This window comes from Vulpes vulpes, chromosome 7, assembly GCF_048418805.1.
Source record: "Vulpes vulpes isolate BD-2025 chromosome 7, VulVul3, whole genome shotgun sequence".
NCBI classification, from domain to species: Eukaryota; Metazoa; Chordata; class Mammalia; order Carnivora; family Canidae; genus Vulpes; species Vulpes vulpes.
This window is the reverse complement of record NC_132786.1, coordinates 80,375,591-80,394,978: the sequence shown is the minus strand read 5'-3', so window position 1 is coordinate 80,394,978 and position 19,388 is coordinate 80,375,591. Positions and strand designations below refer to the sequence as shown.

The 19,388-nt window shown below is 35.4% G+C and overlaps 1 protein-coding gene across 1 annotated transcript in view; it reads right to left on the bottom strand.

Moving 5' to 3' along the window:
• Nucleotides 1-237: 237 nt before the first annotated feature.
• ZNF804B (zinc finger protein 804B) overlaps nt 238-19,388 on the bottom strand; it is a 492,135-nt gene continuing 472,984 nt past the window's right edge. The window contains exons 3-4 of the mRNA XM_026018663.2: nt 10,508-10,638; nt 238-4,705 (exon numbers count right to left, since the gene is read on the bottom strand). Of these exons, the coding sequence (XP_025874448.2) occupies nt 1,042-4,705; nt 10,508-10,638 (3,795 nt within the window). The 3' untranslated portion in view covers nt 238-1,041. The remainder of the gene's footprint in view (nt 4,706-10,507; nt 10,639-19,388) is intronic.

Below are 19,388 nucleotides of genomic sequence, written 5' to 3'. Positions count from 1 at the left end.
TTCTCACCATTCACTGTGTCTTATTGAAATCTACTACATTTGAGTAAAATACACAAAATAATTTATATGATTTTTCTGAATAAATATCATGTAAAAATTCTGACATTTCCAAACCTTCACCCCTCAACATATACATAATATTGGCGGAACATGGTAAGATTTCTTGAGTAGAAGAATAAAGAAAACTTATGATTTCAGTCCCCGTAATATTTGAAAGATTAACCAATATATTCAAAATGTTGTTGAATATATTTTATTTTTTATTTTGCATTATCAAATACTAATGATAGCTTATATATGTTTTCTTATACAAAAATTAAACATTCTTAATTTTAGATGTTGGTTATTCTTACAGTTACAAAATTCCCTTAACATAGATGTGTGTGAAATGAAGATGACCCAATTTTTCACGGAAACTCAATACAATCTGTGTAAAGATTGGTTTTCACTTAAGAGTAGTTTTTAACTTGAATTAATCAGAAAATTGCTTGCCATCTTTTATTTCCTAAGAAAATATAAATTATTTTGATTGAAACAGAGTATATTGATTGAAAGCTCAGTCAGTAGTTAACCATAGGAGTTAGTTTTAATAAGCAGTTTATTTCACTGGCCTTTCATTACTATCTGATGCATAAAAGCGAATGTGCGATTCATTCATTCACTCACTCAACAAACACCTAGAACATACAATATTATGTTCCATTTGATTTTCTTTGTAATATCAATGATCTGCCTGAATTTTTTTCTGTTATCAGTTTATAACATTATGTGAGAACTCATCCAAACAGATCTTTAACAGGTTTCCCCCTACCCTTCCACAAAATTATTTTCAATTTGTTCTGTTATTTATGCGAGTTAAAAGAAATCCTTAAAATGCTCGTATTTTGATATTGGCAATTCAGTTTCTATTTATATACTGGTCACATTTTGAATTGGCACCAATATTTCAAATCTTAATAATAATCAGACCACTTTAAATAGATCATTTTGTAGGTAGTGACAATTTGCTTTATTTATCCACAAGAGGGGCTTTGACACCTATTAGTTCAAGTGTGCTGATATATTTAAGGCCTCTTTCACTCCATTTAACTGCTGCATCTGACTGGAGCAAGAATGATGGCAAAGATCTTGACCTTGAAACACTGGTTGGATTAAAGGATTCAAGTGGATGATAGAAGCCGTGGCTGGGTTTAAGTGAGGGCCAAACAATGCCGGGATCAATGCCGCCGAGGGCAGGGGCTGAAGTGTGATGTGAGGTGGGTGAAAGGGAGCAGCAGTGACCAGATGCAGGGGGTGGCCCGCTAAGAAAGTAGGGTGGGCCGGGATGATGGCTGGAGTCAGAGGTGAAAATGCAAACGGGGTAAAGTGTGGCTGGGAGAGGGGATGCAGATGAGCTATGGGGAGGGGACTGCCATGGGAATTTAAGGAAGCAGAAACAGCAAAATGCTGCAGGAACGTGTGGTGGATGGTGGTGATAGACGTGTGCTGGTGAACTGGGACCGTCTGGATGGCCGAGGCCGGGGCGAAGGCAGTGGGCCCGGAAGCAGGCAACACTCGAAGATGCTTCGATAGGAGCTGTTTCTGCACGTGCTGCTGGGCTTGCAGCTGTAGGAGCTTGTATTTATCTATTTCTTCGGGAGAAAAAGTGATTGGCTGTTGAATTAAAGGGGGCGAGCTAGATTTATGACACGCTTCTGGTTCATCTTCTACTTTGTCATGCTTCTGCATAGTTCTGTCAGAGTAAGAGTTTACAGCCCCCTGTACATGATTCACATGCACGCTTCCATCCTGCAAGTCGAGATTTATTGGGTCCTCTTTGGTCTCTGTTGAATCGGTAACACCAGTATATCTATTAGACGGAAAAGCACCAGGGAAATCGTTCGGTACCGGGCCACGGCTTTGAATGATATGTTGGACTTCGCCAATTGAAGGTTTTACTTGTTCTTTTGTCACTGGGTTCTTTTTCGTGTTTGGTGGCTGAGAATCTGCTACTGCATGAATCTTACCTTTAGAAAGGTGGTTACCACAATCAGGATCTCCTAAAACGGCGAAATCATTTGTCTGTGGACTTTGGACGTTGTCATTCTCTGCAGTCCACTGAATCGCGCCGCCTGTGCCCTTTCTTTTTTTGCTTGAGCTCTGTGTTTTGTCAGACAAAGGCAGTGCTGGTCCCTTACGGCCCAGTGGTGAGAACTGAATTGTGCACTGAATTTGTGAATGAGCCTCTGATTCGTTTTTATGATTCTTGGAAGAGACCTCAAAAGTAGTCGATTGTTCCTGACACCTCTTGGCTTGGACTCTTTCTAAAAGGCTTTTGGCTGTCAGGGGGGCCCTCTCTCCTTCTGTCAACTCCGCGGCTTCTGCAGGGCTGCTGGAACAGGTCCTTAGACGGCAGCTCACATTCCCCGAGTTATACTGCGTGGATTTTACTTTTCCCAGGTCACAAATATGAGGGCTGTCCAAAGACTCCTGACTTCTCTCACTTTTATTTAAGCAATACATACTCTCTCTGGAGCAAGAGCCCAATCTGCCGAGCTGAGGTCCCTGGCAATTTGGTGGTTCTTCACTGTTCCCAGAACAGGACATCTGTGAGCTGGAGTCACAGTGGGTGAGTCTCCTGGATCTGGGCCCTGAAAACTGCTGCTGATTTTTGCCCGGTTTAGATCTTTCTCTGCAGCGGCCGTATCTGTGTTTTGAGTATTTTTCCTTCTTAAGGGATTCCCACAATCGGAAGTTCCTATCTCTCTGTATTTCAGATGGCAGGCAGGTGCTCTTTGCCATCTCCTCAGACAGGCAGAGGCAGCTGTGCTTTTGGTGTCTCCCATCGTGCCTTTCAACGGAGTTGCGTTCCCTTTTACAAAAGTAGAGCAAATTACCTCTGCCATTACCCCTGGACTTATGACCTGAACAAGTACTTCTCAAGCTGGATGTGCTGCCAGGGCATGTGTCTGAGGGGCTAGAAAGTCTATTCAGAGTCAATTTTGGAGAATTTCTCTTGTAAGTTTGGTTTCTACATCCAGAAGCCCTGCTGGTCATGCTGATGTGGTTACTGTTCAGAATTACTCTAAAGTCCTTCCCATGATCACTGTGACCCCTTACTGGGTAAGGACTAGAATTCCAAGTGAATTGATTTGCATCTTCAAAATCCGAATGAGGATCGCAAGGGATCAGTTTTGGTTTTTTAGTCCTAGAGATGTAGGGAGAAAAAGCAAGGCCCTCGTTTGCATCATTTAGAACCACCCTCTGGCAGCTTTGCCAATGGGTCCTTGAGGACGCCTTGAGTTCATTATCACTATTATTACTGTTTCCTACACAATTCCTTAGAGACATATCAAGGTAAGCAGGCACTTCAGGATTTTTCATTTCCAAATCGCTTGTATTACAATTATGTTGACTCATGTTTGGCTCAGAATCATTGTAGCCCAAATTATATTTTCTCTCGAGACTTTCCCAATCTGGATTAGCTATCATCATCTTTGGTTTCAGAGATTGATCATTTTCTTGGATCAATTCTTGTTGGTCTTTGATTAAACCTGAGACTTGGCTGTCTATTGTTGTCTTCATTTCCGAGGGCTGCTTAATCAGTTCTTTTTTTAGGTCTTCTGAATCGTGGTCACTCTTTGTGTTCCGAGAAAGCTTAAAATCAAAATACAATGGGTTGCATCCATAAGAGATGCAGGGCTCTGTTTTTGTAAAGAGCAAAAGTTCTGTAGGCCACTGGAGAGTGGTGTGGCCATCCTTACTTTGTACATGGAGAAAAGGCAATGGTTTAGACTTCACTTCATGGGGACATGCTTCCCTTACAAGCCTCTGTACATTTTTCCTAACTCTTTCTGTTTCCTCTAAAGATTCTTCTCTCTTCTCCATTCTGGAGCTGGGATCCAGATGAACTGTACTGTTTTGCTCACTTGGCTCCAGTGATGGAAACTCATCCAGATATTCAAATACCCTGGCATTGCTGTGCTTGTAAATGTTTGGTGGGCTGGAGGAAGCATTTGCTTGGCACGAGTGATTTATGCAGTTTTCTGAAGTGTTCTTCAATGTACTTCTAGTTTCTTTTTCTCTGCTGCAAGGAGGAAAATCCACATCTGAAAGATGAATATCAGATTTAGAGAATGAAGCATGAATGCCAATCGAATCTTCTAGTGTTTCATCAATAGGGTCATTTTTGCCTTGCAAGATTTGAGAGCTTATGGAGAAGGTATTGTGTAAGACGCTTTCCAGATGGCTTGGTGTGATGTTTATATTTTTTTCCTTAGTGGGATATGTATCCTCATTTGCAAACCTGCGGCACTTGCATTTCTCTGCAGTTTGTTTTGCTTTATAGATGGGTGACTTGTTACACTCATGGGTTTCTTCGGTGTTCTCACTGAAAACTGACGCTGATGATTCTAATTTTAGATGCACTTTTTTGGAAAAAGAAAATGATACTCCTGTCCTGTGATTTGCATTGCTGAGATCCGAAGAGGTCTGTGGTATCCGATTTCTGAATAAATAATGTCGGTCCATTTGTAACTGGTGTCGATTTTGCATGGTGGACCGCTGTTTATCGGAAATGCTTCTGGGCAGATTCTTTCCTTTAAGGAGAAGAGCACTCTTCACGCACGATACCTTTCTGCCATTCTTAACTGGAAAGACTCCTTGCTGAAGTTGCTTTTCTATGGCTACCCTGGGAGCTTTGTATGCTGGTCCATTTCCAGAAACACTGTAAATACAATAAATATTTAAGTGATTAAGATGTTAGATTTGAAATCTTATCTATATGTGAACATTTCTTAGTGTGTATGATGAGTTATGCTATTTATGAACTAGGTCTATTGTAATATAACCATTTCGCTGTGTTTGTACAACTCAGTACATCTATGTTTCATAGTGGCTATTTCTAAAATGCATCACTTAAATATGTTCTTTTGAGATCAGCAAGAAGCAATAGCAGGTGAGTATCTTATGCAAGTGCTGCAAAAGAAAACAAAGTGTTGCATTTATAGCCCAATATATGTCCTGCAGAACCTATCCATAACATTCTTTAATAAAGAGTTTTTCAATCGGTGACTCCACGTTAAAGAAGAAATTAAATGAAATTAAAAGTCATTTCCAAGGTATAAAAATATATGCTTAATTTGCCTTTTTATATAAGCACTACCCGTTTATAATTTTTGTTGCTTCAGTTTTAAAATTCCTTCAAGTTTCCTTCCCTTCCCAACAATGTGGCAAGTTCTCTCTTCATGACTTGTCACTATTTTGACCAATTATAACAAATGCATAATAAAATAACACACATCTGCAAGCCATCTCCATATCTTCAATTATTTTGAAATTTTTCTTTTGCATCTTCCTCACAAAAATACTTTCTTTCTACCTTTTTTGCATATATATATGTTTGATCTTTTAACAGCTTTGTAAAGCTTATTCATTCTGCTGAGCTTAAACTAGTAATTCAATCAGAAAATTGGAAACAGCAGTACACATAGGAGATGAAACTCTTTAGATTAAAATGGTCTCTTTAATGTTCTACCTTAAAACCTCTACTACAAAACAAGGTCTTCTGGGAGGGTGAGCAACACAAATCACATCCTTTATCTGATCTTTTGCTTTGATTGGGCTTTCTTTTCATTTTCCTTTTCTTTTACCACATGCTTGGATATGTGCATTTGCTTTTTTCTAGTTTAGATTTTTATTTGATTTTGATTCAGCTATTTATTATCTGAGTATACAATACTGAAATAAATATCTTTTCCATATGTGGCTTCAATTCCAATGGAGATGTGTGTCTTCTGAGCATTTCTCTGAGACATTCTTTCTTGCTGCCTTCACTTATGACTATTTGGCCAATCAGCGTACAACTCTGGAATATATTCCGTTTGTCCACCAAATTGCATATACTTTGCTTCATCCTGTTTATGTGTTTAATATCGTAGAAAGATACTTAATTCACATCCTTTTACTTATTTTTGAAATGAATTCACTGGTGCACTTGTATGATTTTGCAATTTTTCTTTTCACATATATATTTATTATATTTCTAATCTATAATGTATTTATACTATATTTACTATCTAGGATATATTTTTGTTACATTTATATTTTATATAAAATGTGATATATACTTATATATATATGATATATAAGTATTTTCCCAAGACCATAGTTACAGATAGATTTATTTGGGTCAATTTTTGCTGGTACTCCTGGGCACTTTCAATTCAACTTCTTCAGTTCAGTTATATTTTCTTCTCTGATTTCTCTGATTATTTTTTTCCCTGTCTTGGCTTTTCATCCTGGAATTTATATGTTAAGTGTATTGGCTCTCCTGAATATAGTTTTTAGATCTTATTATTTATCTCAGCACTTCAAGTATCTTCAGTCTATTTCTCTCATTCAGAAAGAAGTCCTTGTTTTTAATTTCTATTTTATTGATTTAACTTTTTTTTTTACAATATCCAGTCTGTCATTTACTATGCCCAAATGGATTTTAATTTACAATAACTTTAGCCACCATTCACTCTTTAATAATTTCAGATTGTTCCTTCTTCATAAACCAATAGCTGTAGCTTTAGAATTATAGCCTTCCTTTGAATCTCATGGAGAATAAATTTTAAAAATTTCCAGTAACTGTTTCATAATGAAAATTTTCTTTTTCCTCATCACATTAATCTTCTTTTTTAAACAATCATTTTAAAAATTCTCTTTATAGAAGGTGTTTAGGCATATTTAATATGAAGAATGGTAAGGAACACTCTAAGATAGGGCAGTTGTTATGATGAGTACTTGGTGTTACATGTAAGTGATGAATCACTAAATTCTTTTCCTGAAACCAATACTACACTATATGTTGACTAACTAGAATTTATTTTTTTATTATTATTTTTTAAAGATTTATTTATTTATTCATGAGAGACATAGAGAGAAAGAGACACAGTGACACAGGCAGAGAGAGAAGCAGGCTCCATGCAGGGAGCCCGATGTGGGACTCGATCCCGGGTCTCCAGGATTATGCCCTGGGCTGAAGGCGGCGCTAAACCGCTGAGCCACCCAGGCTGCCCCAACTAACTAGAATTTAAATAAAAACTTTAAAAAAGAAAGAAAGGGAACAGCCTAAGATGGAGTATGGCTTACTGAATATTTCTTTCAAACATAAAGGAGAATAGAAAGCACAGAGATTAACTATAGTTATTGGTCTTTTAGAGTGCCTACAGTCTGGGCATAGAAGGATGAAGACCAGAGACATCTGCAGCTCTGGATTTTGCCTCAGTGCCAGAGAGACACTTCAGATTAAATAGGAGCTATATTTCTGTTAAGTAACCTTTTCTAGGAACATCAATTAATCTGATATAATTTGCATTTAGTAGAAATTATTTCAAAAGCCTGGTATATGGATATTATCATTCTGCTTCTCATGATTCCATTATGACTCAGATTTTTACTATTTTATATTATCGCTCACTATTTTTCCCTTAATAACATTTTTGCTTATTATCCTGGTGCTGTTTTTCATGTTTTCTTGCTTTGATTTATGTTAGTCTAAACATTATTTTCTGTATTGCTGTTTTATTTTACCATTTATCTCTCTAATGTGTAAGATTCTTTCTTTTATATTCTTTCAGATATTTGTAATCCTCTTTACTCTTATGGTTTCTGTATGTTTTGCTCTTGTCCTCAATTCTTGTTCTCACTCTATAATCCAATCTACATTTATGATTATATTTTTCACAAGTTTTAGCATTTTACCCTCATTATTAATCTTTTCTACCTCTAATGTTTATGCTTTAGACTCTTTATCTCATTGCTTTCTAAACTTTAAATACCCTTATCTTAAATCTAGTTTATTTTTTCTCTTTGGAAAATCCTAATTTTCTATCTTTGTGGTTTTTCAATTCTATTATCTTAATACAAGTTTATGCCTTTTAGCATAATTAAAGGTTTAACTTTTATGGTTATACCCTTATTTATGATTTTACTCCTTTCTTTAGAACTTTCTTCAGTTTCTTTTTGTGTTTTTTACCTAAGTATTTATTTATGATTTTTAAAAGTGATATACAGGTACCCCTTCACTCTTATTAATAGATTGTCCATTCTAATAGCTCTCCCAAAATTCTAATTCTTGGTGACTAAACATATGCACAATTTAATTATCTTCTGGGCAAAATATACTTTCTAAACAGGAAAGAAGACATTTAAAACAACATAATTTCTTTAAATGATGCAATATGCTAATGCCCCACATTATCCAGCTCATATATAAGGAATTCCATATTTTCGGAGTCAATGATTGTATGATTTTTGAAATTTGGAAAAATGTTCATATACTTTAATTTACACATAGTAAAGCTTACAAACAGAATGACTCTCCATCTCCAACCTGAGGAACCAGGCTGGGTTGAATTACCCAAGAGATGGCCAAAGTTGAGTGCCCTTTATAAGATTTATTACAAGTTTTCTGCTATTATTTTCTTCAGCAGTTCAATTTGAATATTTGTACAGCTAGGAAATTCTCTTCTCTTCTCCATAGGGTCATAGAAGAATTTTCTTGTTATCTTCATCATCCTACGTAGAAGCCTTTATTGTGAGAATAATGGACGGAGAAAGGTGGTTCAGGAGAGGGGTAGTAATACAGATGATTTTTTTCTTTTTAATTTTATTCTTTACTTTCATTTTTCAATTCAGCTGCCAACATGAAAATATTAAATAATTCTATTAAGTGACTTCCCTAGGCCATGAGGCTGCTTAAGCAAAGAGAATAATTGGCTGGAGGGCAGATGGCAGGTAGAAGAAAAGAGTGCAGTAATTTTCCTAATTCCAACTACTGTGTGTGGAAAGCTAGACACCTATTGTTTCCCTAACAATGCAAAAAATAAAAAATAAAAAAATGGAACCTAAAGAGCCTGTCTATTCTATAAAGGTATGTGCTTTAGTATGTGGGTTCTTTTTTCTTTTTCTTTTTTTTTTTTTTTTTACTTAATATGATTTTCAGTTCAACCCCAATCTAATCAATTTTAATATGTTTTTAATTTGAAAGACACATCATGGGTAGCTTTGCAAACTCAGAACTTTTAAACAAAAGCATCATAACCATCACCACCATTACTTTTCCCAAAGGAAAATATGGAATGGGTAAGTAAAAATGCAGAAGTGTGACAACTTTCTACTAATAAAATAATCGAAGTTATGTTTATTAAGGCTACTCAGATTTTTTGTTGTTTGGCCTTAAAGGACCTACCTGAAGATTGTCTCCCTACAATAAGGTTTGCCCTTTTTTGCAATCTTACAATAATACCGTAAGTCATCCAATAATTAACATATTCCTCAGATTTTTTTCCTTCATGCTACCATAATTTTCATTAGATTTTCCTTCTGAGTTCTGTTTCACAAGGACTGTCTGAGATCTTATTGACAGTGTGTTTGAATAACATGAGATCCTCATTGTGTTGGCAGGTAGAAAGTTCAGTACCAGTTTCATGTCCTGATTCTTTGATTGCAGAGGACCTCAGAGCATACCTTTTTATGTTAACCTCACTTCTGGACAGATATTTTTTCAACTTTATTTTTCTTTTATATTACATTTCTCTCTTATTTTTAATATGATTATCTTTTATGTATTTTGATAAATTAATTAAATTGTTCTAAGAGAGTGGCACAAATACATGAATATAATTTAACTCATCAGTTGATCCTTAAAGTAAATATTTTCTTAGAATCAAATCTGAGGTCTAATATTTTATGATGCTCAATAATTCAAGTCATTCATTCCCAAACTTATGCATATTGTTTTTCATTTCAACAACAGGGGTTTAAATTGTGGCACAGAGCTATAAATTTCACAATTGGCCAGGTTCCTGTCAACTGCATTAATTAGCTACATTAGATGTTCTACATTATGATTCATATGAACACAAATCACAACCTGAAAATTTAATTGAGTTCCAGGTAACAATCTCCTCACTTTGAAACATTCAGCAGTTCCAAGCTTATGTAAAACAGTTATTTTTCAGCTACAAGAATATATTAGTATAACATGTGTTTTAATTATCAATTTAAATGACATGCTGTGGTAAATTTAACTGCATTAATTACATCTTTTGTCATCCGGACAATGGTAGTGCTATTTATTTGAGATTCAGGTGTGTACAGGGAAATGTAGATTTATTTCCTCCCCCAAAAGATGCACTCTTACATATGGTTTTTAAAATTATTATTATAAAACTTAAAATTATTACTGAAGAACTATATGGTACCATTTAAATCAACTGGATAGAATAAGTGCTAGCTTATTAGAATCTTTATTTAATTAAAGAGCACATAAAATTAACAATATTGGGAAACAAAAAATTTAGATACCAAAGTAGCTAATTTATGAGCTTTTAACTACTAAAACATTTCCCCTTAAACATATCTTTTGATAAATCATAATTTGTTTACATTGTAACAGTGAATCAAGTAAATTCATCTTAGACATTTCCCCAATGATTGAAAACAGTTTTGAACGATCCAAGAAACCTCTAATTCTTACCATTCAGATTGTTGTCTTAATTCAGCCAGCCGGTGAAGCCGTTTAAGAGCTTTTTCTTGTTTCTTCTCATCTTTCCATGACTTTGAAGCTACGTTTCGAGCAAATTCTCGTTGCTTTAATTCCTTCAGTCTCTATGGACAGAAAAGAAAAACAGAAAGGGTATATAAATAAGCAATAATTTTTCCATCCATGAGGCTCTTTATTAAACTTTGTCCTGGGTACAGAGGTGATTTTCTGGATAGAGTAAAAAGTGCCTTTTCCATCAATGTTATTCTCCTCTTTAAGATACATTTAGTTGGCAAATGGCTTATTTATCAAAGCTTGTCACAATCACCATAGAAATGTGTGGCCAAGTTGGACCCCAGTTCTTGTTGGAACCACCCTAGCTACATATCTGCAATCATTTAGGTGCCCGTGAAATATAAGTGGAAAAATATGAAGGGGTATGAAGGGAGAGGAGGTTACAGGGTGAACTTTCCTCTCACCACTGCCCCTGGTCCTCTCATTTGTAAAATACACTTACTCTTATTCATGAAAATTGATGCTATTAAATACACTTGATGAAATGAGCTTGTTTCATTTAAGAGCATCTGTTAATGTGAAAGATTTAGTTCAAAGCTCTAAATGTGATCCTTAACTAATTTTTTCCTGGTGGAGTTATTTATCCAATGCAGATTTCTATATTGTATCCAGAAGATAAAAATGGGTCAGGGACATAAGCTCAAGATAGATGCTTGGCCTTGCTTGATTTAAATTAACCTACCACTTCTTTTAATTAATGCTTTCTCTAAAACAATTGGCTTACATGGAAATTGGATGTTACTCATTACCTGTTTGGATTTCCACCTCAGAACTGTCCACTAAGCACACCTAATGACATTGAACAAATTGAGAAACAACTACAATCAAATGAGTGTCTTGAAGTTTGGTGCTTAATCCTGAATTGAGAAGATATTTGAACATTAGCCTCTCTTAACCAATACAAAATGATTTTAAACTGTCTGAAATCTATACTCATTTATTTTCATTTTCCAAATCAGGGATAGGCGATATTTCCCAGGAATGGCAAAAACCACATAGCTCTCAAGTGAGGTAATAATGCTGTACTGGACTGTGGCCCACCATAAAGCTAGAGCCCCAATTTTAATGATCATTAGCTTTTTCCTGAAAGAGGATATGCTTATGGGAAATGGTGGCCAGATAACCACATCTTGGCTAAGTATCTAAAGAAGGAGGCAAGACGAAATTTTCAAAGAGAGAATATTCTAAGCACAAAGAACAAAGGGTGCCTGGTGGCTTAGTCGGTTAAGTGTCCAACTCTTGGTTTTAGCTCAGGTCAGGAAATCAAGGTAATGAGATGGAGCCCTGCATTGCGCTCTGCTTGAGTCTGCTCTTTGTCCCTCTCCCTCTGCCCCTCCCTCCAGCTCTCAATAAATAAATTTAAAAAAGAGAGAGAGAGAGATTCATAGAACTATAAATAGCTACAGGGGGAATAGTGGAGTCAATCTGAATTCAATTTTTGACAAGTGCTTCAGAAGCTTTTAAATAACAGAAAATTTCAAGAAATAAAATGATGGCCCATGTGTTAAAAAAAAAAAAAAAAAAAAAGATCAACAGTTCTCTAGAGCTGATAAATGCAGAATGTCTAAGTGTTAAGAGAGCCTTGGCCAGAAGGGAGAAAGGCTTTTTAAATCTCCATTCTTACTTATCCTCCTACTCACACTTCCTCAGACTCCATATAATAATATCTAGTTTTTGAAGTGAAAGCTTGCCTGGTAAGCAAAGACCTTTTGGAAATTGTTCTACACAATTTAAGAGCCCACATAAATACTCTATATTTATTTAATGTTTGATATTACTTGTATGTAAAACCTAAATAGCCTAGGAGATGAAATTTATTAATTTACTCATAACTGACACTTGACTGGAAACTTCTTTGAAACTTGCAGGTACATCTCTTATTTCTTCCATTAGTGTCCCAGATTCTAAGACTGTACTTCTATCTCTGAGTTATAGAAATGATTGAGAATTCTGTCTTATTCATCCAACAACAAATACTGTCAACTACTACCATATAATAGGGACATAAAATTGTCAAATCAATAATTTTCCCTTCAAGGGAGACAGATGGGTGAATAGATATTTTTATAAGCTAGTGTTTAGTTTCTTAATAGCGGTAGACACAAGATGCTTTCGAAGCATACAGGAAAAGTTAAGACAGACTGGGGAGGTTGAGATTTGTTGTGTTAAGGAAGTCAGTAAAGTTAAAATGCATTTAAGGAACACAGAAAACTGGAAGAGATTTTGTTTAAAGACATCTAGCCACAGATTTGGCTTAATAAATGCTTAATGCTGAAGGCTGCACAGCAACAAACTCCACAGATCTACAGAGGGATCTGCTCAAATTTTCAGTGTACTGAATTGCAGTGAGAAAATTACTCAAATCCAAGAAAAGGGCCACCTGAAAGAATTAATGGCAGCAATACCTAGCATTCATATAGGTTAAGGAATAGTGCCTGTTCTCACCAACAAAACTGGAAAAACTCATGCGACATTGAGTTTAGAATTCAAGGAAATCTTGGGGAATCTGAGTGACTCAGTCAAGTGTCCAACTCTTGATCTCAGATCAGGTCTTGATCTCAGGGTCATAAGCACAAGGCCTACATTGCACTCCACACCAGTCATGAAGCCTACTTAAAAAAAAAAAAAAATCAGGGAAATCTTGCTTCAGTAGAGAATAATTTTCTGTGGATTGAGCACTAATTTAGATTTGCCTAGCAAATTATAAAAGCAAGAAATACAAGTATGCACCTGACTGCAATAACTTAAATGCATTTCAGAATCAAATTTAAACAAACTTATAAGAATACAAAAATATTCATCAAAAACAAAGAAAATTAATAACATAAACATCCAATCAAAGATTACTAAGCATGCAATGATTATCAAGAAAGTACAGCCTAAAATGAAGAAAATAATAAAGACCAATACAGAACTGAACAGATGCTAGAATTGGCAGAAGAGTGGACTAGGACAGTTTTAACTGTGTCCTATGTGTTCAAAAAGTAGATAAAAGATGGTGATCAACTGAACCATTGTGCAATTGGAGTCTCTGAAGAAGGGAGAGGGAATATTTGCAAATGTAATGGTGAAAATTATCCAAATTTCCTGAAGACTAAAAACCCACAAATCTTCCCCAAATCTCAAGTGCAAGAAACTATACTAACACTTGTTGTTATCAAATTTTTTAAAACCAAATAAATAAAAAGGTGTAATTTTCGAAAACATCTAAAGAGAAGTGACATATTCCTATACAGAACAAAGAGGAGGATGGAAAAGAATTCTTACTGGAAACAATATAAATGAGAAGCAATACAATGGAGCAACATATTTAAATTGCTTGAAGAAAATTAAAAACTCAAAATAAAATTTTATGTTTAGTGAAAATATCTCTTTAAAAAAGTTTTCTAAAAAAAAAGTTTTCTTTATTTTCCTTTAGAGAGAGAGAAAGAGAGAACACATAAGCAAGGGGAAGAGCAGAGAGAGAGGGACAGAGCCTCAAGCAGACTCTGTGCTGAGCAGGGATCCCAACATGGGGCTCAGTCTCATGACCCTGAGATCATAACCTGAACTGAAACTAAGAGTCTGACACTTAACCAACTGAGTCATCCAGGTGCCCCACAAATATTTTTTTTTAAAGAAGATGAAATAAAGATATTTTAAGACAAGAAAAACTAGAAGAATTTAGGAGCACACAAAAAGAATATGTTAAGAATATCAATGGGCAAAAGGAAAATAATACCACATAGAAATGCATGTCTACACAAAAGAATAAACACTAGAAATAGTGACTACAGGATAAATAAGACATATTTCTTAATATTTGAATGTATTTAGATAATTTAAGCAAAAATAATAACTATGTTTCCGAGAATTTCTAACAAATTTATAATTAAAATGTTTGACAACAACAGCATAAAACCTGAGAAGGCAGAAATAACAAATATGTTGAAAGGTCTTATTCAGTACATGAAATGGTAGAGTAACAAGTGAAGGCAGACCGTGATAAGTAAAGAAGTGCACAATATGTTCTATCACAACCATTAGTATAATAAAACAAAGAGTTTTAGCCAATAGGATAACAAAGAAGATAAAAGGAAATCATTATGTTTACTTGATCCAAAAGAAGGCAGAAAAAAAGTATCAAGAAAGGCAAAATAGATGGGACAGTTACAAAACAAATAGCAAATGTAATGGTTTAGCAAACAATTAAGATCTAAATATATCACTAATCAAATTAAATGTAAATGGTTAAACACTGAAATGAGAAGTTAGTATCAGTTTGGATTAAAAAGTAAGCCCCAACTATACGTTGACCACAAAAACAAATTTTAAAATACAGATACGACAGGTTAAAAGAATAGTAAAAGATACACTATGTCAACACTAGTGCAAAAAAAAGCTGAAGAGACTCAATCACTATCAAGCAGAGTATATTTTAGAGCAGATATATTACTAGGAATAAAAGGGTTATTTCATAAAGATATGGAGTAAATAAATCACAATGACAAAATAAACTTAAATGTCTCTATGCCTAATAACAAAGCTTCAAAATACACAAAGCAAAAATGGATAAAACTGCAAGGCGAAAAAGTTAAATCCACAATTATATTAGTTGTTTTCAATGACCTTCTACAATACAACAGGATGCTAATCGCAAATACTATACATCTGGAATAGGTTACACTAAGGGGATCATGCCTATTATAAGAGACTCTTCCAACAGTTGATGTGTCTAATGAAAAGAGAACTGGACAGATAAGGAAAACTTCCAAGAATCTAGGGAGCATATTTTGTCAACCTCATATTTTAGCTTGAGTTTTCCCAAGTTTCTACTTTTCTCCTCCTGTTCTGATAAAAATCCAATTATTTAAACAATGGCATGGATTATAATGGCCCGTAATCTACCTCTGTTTAAACAGAAAACAAACCAATTGGAAAAAAAAAAAAAAAGTTCTTTGAGGGTATAGAGTAGATCTGTTCTTATTGAGAACAGCACAAGACAAACACATTTCAGGAAAAAAAAAATGCTACCTCACACATTTACAAAGAACTGTAGAAAGTCCAGTAATCATTGCTTATCAGCAGGGACTCAGGGTGAATAGGTTAGAGCAGGTGAAGTTGAGCCTCACTGGGATGGGGAGTAAGGAAGACAGAGAATAGCACCTAAAATCCCTATCATTAGGCAATAAAACAGTGTCTGTCTGATGTCTAGAGGTGTTGGATAGTAGACAACACAGTGTAGGAGTTAAGAGAAAGATTGTGAAATCAGTCAGACCTGAATTTGTATATTGTCTCTGTCATTCAATAGCTTTGGGTATCTAAGGTTACTTATTCCCTAACTTCAGTTTACACATTTGTAACTTGGCAAACTATCACTATTTACCATGTAGAGTTCTTGGAATTATTATTTGAGTTGATAAAGGTAAAACACTGAGCACAGCACCTGATATATAGCAAATGCTCAATGAGTATGTAATATTATTACTTTTAGAGGTAAGCAATGGTCAGATTTTATGGATCTTGGGACACCTGGGTGTCTTAGCAGTTGAGTGTCTGCCTTTGGCTCAGGGTGTGGTCCTGGAGTCTCAGAATCAAGTCCCACATCAGGCTCCCTGCATGGAGCTTTCTTCTCCCTCTGCCTATGTCTCTGCCTCTCTTTCTCTATGTCTCTCATGAATAAATAAATACAATGTTTTAAAAAAAAAAGATTTTATGGATCTTTGGGAAGCAGCAAAAATAGAAGTCCTTGATTTACCTGGCAATGGGGGAACCATTAAAAACACTTGGTTGATTTTCTTACTGAAAACAGAGTATTTGGGTTGTTTTCATTTGGATTTTACAAAACTGGTAGGTGTTATCTTTTCTAACAGGGATCTTTGGGAAGCAGCATAAATGAAGAGCCCTTGACTTACTTGGCAATGGAGAGCCATTAAAAACACTCGATATTCTTACTGAAAGCAGAGTGTTTGAGTGGTTTGCATAGGGACTTCACAGAACTGGTAGGTGTAGTCTAAAGGAGAAGATAGGAGAAGGAAGCATACTGGGTATGTTCCTCACCCTTGTCTTGACCAATTTGTAATATTTAATTGAAACATGTAATTTCTGTAAACAGAAATGCACCATCATTTTCACTACTGAAGAAAATTATAAATTTTAGATTCAATTATGATTTTTTGGCAGACTCTTTTTTGATGAATCTTATTTGCTCTTGGGTATTACTACTATCTAAAATGGACCTCGATCAGGAAAGAGGGTAAAAGTGTTTCCTAGAAAGAAATGGAGACATCTAGTTCACATCCTTGTATTTTGTAAAGGAATTTAAAAGAGAAATTGCAGAACAGATGGTCTTCCTGGTCCTGAAGAGAGGCTACCTGCCATCGTCTTTGCCCAGATCAAAAGCAATTTAATAAAGGGCAGATGCAGGGGTCAAGTTAAAGGAAGTAAAGCAGTCCTCACATATCTTCTCTAGTTTCACGAGGCATTTCATTTACTCCCAACAAAAAGTAACATAAGGCTTATGGAGATTTATTTGCTAAAACACAATTATGAAATATTTGGAATTTAATTTTTTTTCTCAGCTTCATTTTAAGAGCACAAACTAACCAATCTTTATCTCCCTACCTGCCAACATGAATGCTTGGCACACGCATTGCAAGTGGAATTCAGCCGTGAATAAATAAATGAAAAGGCAAATTGATCAGGTCAGTGAGTCTCTATGTGCTTTGAATGGTAATATCCCCAATATTATTGTCTATCAGTCAGACCATGCATGTGAGCATCTGCTCACTCTGGAAACCACGCCCCATTCACCTTTGCTGGAGCAGAACAGCACGTGTGAAACAGATTTACTCAAGTGTATCCACGTTTTTCCTCCCTTAAACAGAATAATTCCTTCCATTCCTGCACTTCCATCCACAGATCCCAGAGTACTTTGCTGGCATTAATGTTTTTCTTCACAGAGGAGCAAAGCCCCAGTGCAAAAGGTCAAAATTATTAACCTCAGTTTAGAGACGAAGAAACAAACATAGAAGGTTAAATGGCATGATCCACTCCAAAGCAGACACCAAGAAAAGAACTGTGACTGGAAAACAGGATGTCTGACCTTCATAAAAGCAAGGGGAAGTTAGAAGAGTTTATGTAAAATTTTAGACATTTATAATAGTTTCATTTTATGAAATGAAAAGTCTATCCAGTTCTGAGATATTGTTCATTGTTTGGAAATGTTTTTATCAAAATGATCTGGGAGACACTTATAATTAACAATAATCTAGGAGAGGGCAAAAAAATTAAAATAAAATAGGAGAGGGCATAATTTGAACAAAAATATGATCAAGATGCAAGAATTAAATTATATAAAAAGTCATTATTTCTCAGAAGACTTCTACATGTTGAAATGGAACTTTTTTGCATGTCATTTTTTATGTGATCTGGTAGCCATATAAACACAGTGAGATGAACTAAAATATCCTAAGGTCTCCCATCTTCTCAGAAGATACAGTTTGGGCTACTCACCAGGAAGAGTTCCCTGCTGTGTTCTGGAATGAATGCACCTGAGCATATTCCCTCTGGTAGAATTTACTCCTCCAAGAACCACAAGTGAGCAAATAATAGGTGAGAAGAAATGAACTTGGGGCAGATATTCAGCCTCCATCCATTTCTTCATAAATGTTAAGTTAAATACTTTATAACTGCTTCTGGAGGATTCTTCATATTCTTGCTGTAATAGGAATTGCCAGACTCTAAACCTAATTGCTGATGGCCAGCCCACTGTGCTTTGACAATTAGGATCCAGAGACTCCTTGTTGGAGTCATTTCTGGACTCTGACACTGGATAAGTGTAATATTCAGGAGAGATATGGCCAGGTCTGAAGACATCATTTTCCAAGTGTAAGTTTGGGGATGTCTGTAGATACTAAAATAACCTGAAAATGTTGGTTCATATAAAAGACAATATTTAATAATCCAAAATAACCTGAGATAACCTCCGTGGCTTAAGGAGAGAATATACTAAGATGTGCAAGGTGTATGCCCCTGACAAGTCACCATGCCATCCCCCTCCAATGCCCAGGATCCCCTGAGAAGTCTTCAAACAGCAAATAGATAGCTCTTGTGTTTCCATTCTTTCCGGGAAGTTCCTTCCATCCTCTAGCTATTATAGCCAAGATCCAAGTCAGTTGTGATACAAGGCATGCACATTTATTGGATTTTTAATGGTAGGTTTATTTATTTTCCGTACCATGGCATAAAGTTTTTAGTACTTTTGCGAGCCATGTTATATCAGGCAAGAATATAGCCAATAAGACAGCAACATCAATATCTCTGGTGATTGTTGTGAAATGATTAGCAGCATTATAAAGAAAGTACTTTGGTTATGAGTGAATGGAAATTGCTTTTAAAACTGGCTTAGTAGTAAAATTCAAAGAGCTTTTAATCCCACCCTTCACCATGTTCACAGCATGATAAGAAAACATCTACCATATTAGAATACTATTAACTCCCATTAAGTGTCTGCAGAACGTATGTCTAGGTTTTGAGAAACCCAGCATTTCTGAAATGAACAAATAGAAATTCATTAATTAGAGGTAATGACTTGTGTAAACATCTGATTAGACTCATATTTAGTTAATAAAACCTCAAAAAATAATTCTGCATTCTGTCACTGTCTAAACCATGGTGAATAAATACAAGAATGTAGATCAAGAAAATACAGACTTTTCCTCATCTAACAGGGTCTTAAAACTTCAACTATCTCCTTAGAGAAAAAGTAGAGTGGGTCAGATGTTTCAAACATTTTTTTATAGTCTAGTATGTAAATTAT